Raw genomic sequence first — 6466 nt, forward strand, 5'->3', positions numbered from 1 at the left:
TTTTGCTCATGGCAGCAAGTACTGTCGGGAATATTGTCGCCTATTTCCCACTTGAGCCAAGAATAACCCAAAAAGTGATAACTACTTCAGAGGAAAGTGGGAATTTTCTCTGAGAGGTTTAGGGGTGGATAGCAAGGAAGTCATGTCAGCAACTGATGGAAAAAGTGATGTAGCTATACAACAACTTTTGGCTAATAAATTCATTAAAACACAAATAGCCTACATGTCCACCTCTTCATTCTACTGGTGCAGTACAAAGTGGTTTATCTCTGTACTGATTGATTTGTACAATAAAAATAGCCACAAAAAAAAAACTAATTTGAAAAACATCTAATTTTTGAAAGCAGCAAAGATTGGAGGGGTCTTAGAGAGTCTATGGATGTAATATAAAGCCATAACTATGGGATAATGAAAAATATTAAGTAGCAAATAAGAGCTTACGAGGAGCATGTGAAGACAGCATTATTACCAACTGATTTAACACTGACCATAGTAATAGTGTTGTCTCTATTGATAAAATTGAATCAACAGATCATTTGTTTTCTGTTTTGTAAAATATTCTATGAAGATATGTGTTTGGCTGGAGTCCAATATATTTCCCATTGCTTCGTTTAATAGAGACAATGTGGTCTTCGCTATGGTGTCAGATAATAAGGCGGCAGACTTTGTAATCAATTATTTATCCTACTGTTTGGGAAATTCTTTATTCACAAATAAAAATATGTACAAACCAAGCAAGTTCTCTGAGTTTAAAAATAACAACTAGGCTGATGCATAACCACTCCAGATCACTGTTATCAATTGTTATGTTGTGCATTGCTTTAAATACAATAACCTGAGTATTGTACAAATTGTTTACATAATTCCACAGTATTAAAAACACCAGGCGGAACTATTCGTATGAGACGCGTTTCCCCACGACCTCTATGTGCTGGTGCGCTTCTGGTAGTCGGAGGAAATGGCGCCCGTCAGGTGCAGCAGGGTTCACAGTGGCCAACCAGTCAAATACCCTCGAAATTGACACGTAGCTAACTGTCCACTCACCGAACCAGGCTGAGCCCTGTGTGTTGGATGCGGTCACAGAAATATGCTTTTACATGGCGTGAAAACTAGTTTATCTCGGAAAATAAAGACATAACAGGTATGGGCTGCTGTCGGACATTTCATCCCCTCTTACCCTGTAGAAATAACGTTAGCTTGCTAGCTAGCCAGTTAGCTTTAATCCCATAATCTCAGTCAGTAGTTAGCTTGTTGTTGTTTGAACACCATGACTGCGATGCCCTTATCTGAATTACAAGAAATAGTTGTTAATTGTATGAGTTTCCCCTCAAAACTGTGTTTTTTTTCCATGAGGTGTGAATGGGTGATATTTAGGGAAATGTCACATGTGTTGGGTAGCTAAGGAATTAGCTAGTGCTCCTTTAGCTATAAAGCCAGCTATTCCAATGTGAAAATGAAGGTAACAGTTACAGTACTTCTTCATGTAATTTAACTGGCTACTATACGGCGGTATCAGCAGTAATTTTATTGAATTTCTTTCGCTGCTAAAATACTTAGCTTATACTTATACTTACAGTATTCCCACTGCCCTATGGACTTGCTTGAAACACTCCAACAGGTCTGTTGTAATATTACAGTATCTATGTTGTGCCTAGTCCCGATACGCTCTCTTGCATGGAGAGAACATCACACCAAACTACATAAAAAAAATCGGTCAGTTTAACGCTGCCTTGCTTATAGTCAAATGTACATGGTAGAACATGAGTTAAAACCTATGTCGAATCTTTTGGAGCCACTCTTTTATTCGGCATACACCACATATGACTTATTACAATGAAACTTCATATTCCCACTGTCCTCTTCCATTAAAATACACTGTGGTGGGCGGCACCAAGGACTGTGAACCACTTCCAAAACCAGAGGATTTTATTGAAATACGGTGCTGCTTCATGGATCATCTGTATGCCGAATTTACTAGAAGACCCTAATAATTTGCGAAGGATCTTAAAATTTGTTCCACCAGCTAAGCACCATTTCCAATAAGCAAGGCAACATTAAACTGCCAGATTTCTGAATGGAGTTAGGTGTGATGTTCTCTCCTTACAAGGGCCAACTCGGGGGTTGCGGTGTGTGCCGTACTCTGCCAACCGTATTTCTAGTCATGTCGCTGATTATATATTTTTATCGCCGCAGGAACACCAGACACTTTGGCGTTCGGGAGCATCTCTGGTACCGTGGAAACCCTTGCGGAGGGATGGCCAAAGAGGCGAAGCAAAGCAGGGCGGAAACGTTTGTTTTGGCTGGGTCGAACGGTCACAACGGCCAACAATGGCAGACCAGTTTGAATAACGCGGTGCACAGTCACCACCCGGGCGGCCAGCGCATGTCCCGGATGGCCCGGGTGACGTCGGACGTGAGGCAGAAGTGCGCCGCCTACGTGCTGGCGCTGAGGCCGTGGAGCTTCAGCGCCTCGCTCACGCCGGTGGCCCTCGGCAGCGCCCTGGCCTACAAGCTGGACGGCTCGGTGGACTTGGTCATCCTCATGGTGTGCGCGGTGGCCGTCCTCGTGGTCCACGGGGCGGGCAACCTCGTGAACACCTACTACGACTTCTCCAAGGGGATCGACCACAAGAAGAGCGACGATAGGACTCTCGTGGACGAGATCCTGGCCCCGCAGGATGTGGTCATGTTCGGGGCGGTGTTGTATTCCGTGGGGTGCTTGTGCGCCACGCTGCTGTACTTCCTGTCCACGCTGAGGCTGGAGCACCTTGCCCTTATTTACTTTGGAGGGCTCTCCAGCTCTTTTCTATACACCGGAGGTGGGTGAAATATTAACTCGATTCTCTCGGGCTCGCTGCCTCGCTGTTGACACAAACGCCTTACTTTAAAGCTGCACCAGGCGTCTTTGCACGTCTCCAAATGGCAGAGGTAACTGTTTGTAAAATTTGAATTTGAATACCCAGAAATCCTGTAATGTGACGTCAGCAAACCACACACAGCACACTCATGTTTACCATGCTGTATACCAAAGATACCAAAGAGACAAGAGAGAGACAAAAGATCTAACGTTGGTGAATCCAGCTTTCTCTGGAGACAGTTTGGATTTCGTCACTTCCTGCGGGTGGAGAAGTGACCATACCCGACACCGACATTTAATTCGGATGAACAGGGTGAATCTACAGCGTCTTTATTAGTGGGGATGGGACTCTCTTCTCTGTTGCAGCCCCACTTTGTGATTTAGCCTGATAAGGCGGGTGAATTTTCACATAAAAATCTTTGCCTGGTGTAGCTTTAAAGAACGGCGTTACTATTATTATTATTATTATTATAATCATAATCTTAATCAGAAACTCTAAACTTAAAGCAATATTGCACTTTTAACATGGGGGTTATTCGGCTCTTGACCGCCATGAAAACCAGAATATAAACTAATCGCCAAGATCAGATGCAGCTGGACGAGTTTGTAGCATTAGGATTTTTACTTCCCATTCATTTGAATGAGGCCTGAAAATAGACTGAAAACTGACATTGAACATGTTGGTGAACAGATTCAACAACAGATCCTGCTTTTAAGACAATAAAGCAGTCCTTGGTCAGTAGTCATTTTGCATTTCTATTCTTGGTTTACACTAAAATTAGACTAGTAAGTAGTTTCCCAAACAGGAACTATCTCTCCTAAATGGTATCCCTCCACTATGTTCTCTTCTATCAATAAAAATGCTATTTGGCGAAAATATGTTCTAAAACGTTGGACCCACAGTCAGTTGAAAATCACAGCAGCAGGATCTGTTGTTGAATCTGTTCACCAACATGTTCAATGTCAGTTTTCAGTCTATTTTCTGGCCTCATTCAAATGAATGGGAAGTAAAAATCTGAACACTACAAACTCGTCCAGCTGTATCTGATCTTGCTCAGTAGTTTATATTCTGTTTTTCATGGCGGTCTAGTGCCAAATAACCCCCATGTTAAAACTAAGTGGAATATCGCTTTGAGAACCACTGTACTAAAGTTTACACATGCCCACCGCTTGCTCTCTTCCCCCCCCCCCAACCAGGCATCGGCCTCAAGTACGTGGCGCTGGGCGACGTGGTCATCCTCATCACCTTCGGCCCGCTGGCGGTCATGTTCGCCCACGCCGTGCAGGTGGGCTACCTGTCGGTGCTGCCGCTGGTGTACGCCGTGCCGCTGGCCCTCAACACGGAGGCCATCCTGCACAGCAACAACACCCGCGACATGGACTCGGACAAGCAGGCGGGCATCGTCACGCTGGCCATCCTGGTGGGGCCCACGCTGTCCTACGTGCTGTACAACCTGCTGCTGTTCGCGCCCTACGTGCTCTTCTGCATCCTGGCCACGCGCTACACCATCAGCATGGCCCTGCCTCTGCTCACGCTGCCCATGGCCTTCCCCCTGGAGAAGCAGTTCCGCAGCCGGTGCTACGCCAAGATCCCGCAGAAGACGGCCAAGCTCAACCTCCTCATGGGACTTTTCTACGTCTTCGGGATCATCCTGGCGCCGCCCGGCAGCTTGCCGTTACTGTGATTTCACTAGCTTTTGCCGTTTTCTATATATATTTTTTTTTCTTTGTCGTCGTCATTTTAATACAGACTAGTTCATGTACGTCTTCGTATTTGTACCGATTTATTTGAGGAGTTTCACTGGCTTTAATTTATTGTCTAATTTATAAGCTGAATAACAAAAGGTTAGTTTAGTTCCTCCTCTGCGACACTGAGGGTGTAATCAGACATGTATTTTTTTTCAGTATTAAGCCCACAATAATGTGCGCTGGTTTAAGTCAGAAGTGTTGGTGTCATTTTATTACCATAGAGGTAGGACACGGTTTCTTTATATGACAGACAATAAAGGAAGAGTTGCCATATTCTTAGTTCCTCACAACACAACACACCACTGACGCCCAAAACGTCACCGTCAAACCAGTTCTTAACATTGTACTCTCTTTATGGTACACAATGTTAGTTTGTTCATTGTTGACTCCTTTGGAGAGCCAAAATTGATTTCACTGGATTCTAATAAACCTCATTGAACCTGATGGGCTATGTCATTGTTTTAGATTGTCAACTAAGCTGGTGAGTCAATTTCTATTCAAAAACCTGGCAGTAAAATGTTGCCTTGCTTACTTGCAAAGAATTTAGAATTGGTTCACACTCCTCATGGTGCATTTCCGCTGAAAGAAGACTGAAGGAATTAAATTAAATGAGAGGCAAACCAGTTTAAGTTGAACTTTTTTTTCAAATAAGTGCTGTTTGGTGGATTATATGTATGCCGAATTGAAGAGTAGACCCTATCTATTCATAAAATGTCTTATGTCTTGTTCTGACAGCTGTTTATATTTCACGACATGCAAGACAACATGAAATTGTCAGATTTTTGAACGGAGGCGCGTTCTCTCCATACAAGAGGTTATACAGGAATCCGTTGTGTGGCTGGGTTGTCGTCGGCAGGGGGCGCTATTGGACAATAAAGCAATATCACTAAACTTGCTAGTTTTTAGTTGAGACGTTAATATAAAACCTGCTTGGTATTGTCTAGCAATATAATTTGCTACAGTCAGTGGAATAACAATGTAAGTACAATTTAAATGTCCTGTCTATAAGAGACCATGGGTCGGAAATATCCCTTTATCTTGTACAGGTATAATGTTTTATTCTTTATAAATGTACTCAATGTAAAGACATGGTTTGTAGCTGTCTTCCTGCTCTTGCTAGCTACCTGCGCATCCTGTCTTTTTGGTTTAAGTTAAAGCAGGAACTAGACTATGCCAAGGGCGATATAAAAGTTACACACAAAGGCTTGTAAAATAGAGAAATAATCAAGTATCGAACACAGTCAAAATGTTTTTTGTAAGAGAAAAAAAAAGATTGTATTCATTTTCAAATAGTATAAAAAGAGTTTTTATATTAGGTCTACTGAATTTCCATTTGTCAATATGATATTACTAGCAAGATAAGTTCAGGGTTAGTTGAATTAAGTAGAACTCACTTTCTTTTGTCTTACTGACATGATAGAAGCCAAATAATACTGTATAGCTTTTAACAACAAAGAAAATCAGCACACAAATTGAATTTATTTAATACAGGGAGGATATTTTTGAGCAAGTCAATGATTCAATATCATTGCTTTCATGTTTTATTTGATGTGATACGTTAACATTAAACAGAAATGTCAGTGTTAGCATGATAATGTCTGTAGCATTACATATAGCAAGGCGCACTAGTTGCACTTTTTACTGACAGACAGACGTGTGTTTGATATATGACATGCTTGATATATGCACTCATGCTATTGTTAGTCAATGTAGCAATAGACATTTATTTATCGATTTTTCTGGGAAAATGTGAGTATCTTCTACAAACAAGTTAAGTTTAGCCTAGCCTACAAGAACTTCAGCCCAGGGGCCCACAGCCACTATAATCCTCTGCTGTTGATGGTTTGGACCAAACCTTCT

At 42.3% G+C, this 6466-nt stretch overlaps 1 protein-coding gene across 1 annotated transcript; it reads left to right on the forward strand.

Annotated features, from left to right (window-relative positions):
- The first annotated feature begins 961 nt into the window (after window positions 1–961).
- ubiad1 (UbiA prenyltransferase domain containing 1) lies at window positions 962–5436 on the forward strand. The gene is made up of 3 exons (XM_071541779.1): window positions 962–1141; window positions 2194–2819; window positions 4055–5436. Exons 2-3 carry the CDS (start codon window positions 2255–2257, stop codon window positions 4540–4542), a joined length of 1053 nt encoding a protein of 350 aa, XP_071397880.1. The 5' UTR covers window positions 962–1141; window positions 2194–2254; the 3' UTR covers window positions 4543–5436.
- Window positions 5437–6466: the final 1030 nt, after the last annotated feature.

The sequence above is a fragment of the Centroberyx affinis genome, unplaced genomic scaffold (genome assembly GCF_046629955.1).
Source record: "Centroberyx affinis isolate AG114_WGS23_722 - 3 ecotype Tasmania unplaced genomic scaffold, CSIRO-AGI_Caff_v1 ptg003957l_1, whole genome shotgun sequence".
Lineage (NCBI taxonomy): Eukaryota > Metazoa > Chordata > Actinopteri > Beryciformes > Berycidae > Centroberyx > Centroberyx affinis.

Bases quoted from the DNA above. Each gene is read 5' to 3' on its own strand.
- ubiad1 (XM_071541779.1), top strand. From the start codon at position 2,255: ATGGCCAAAGAGGCGAAGCAAAGCAGGGCGGAAACGTTTGTTTTGGCT. The intron at 2,820-4,054 runs GTGGGTGAAATA...CCCCCCAACCAG, and splicing joins CTCTTTTCTATACACCGGAG to GCATCGGCCTCAAGTACGTG.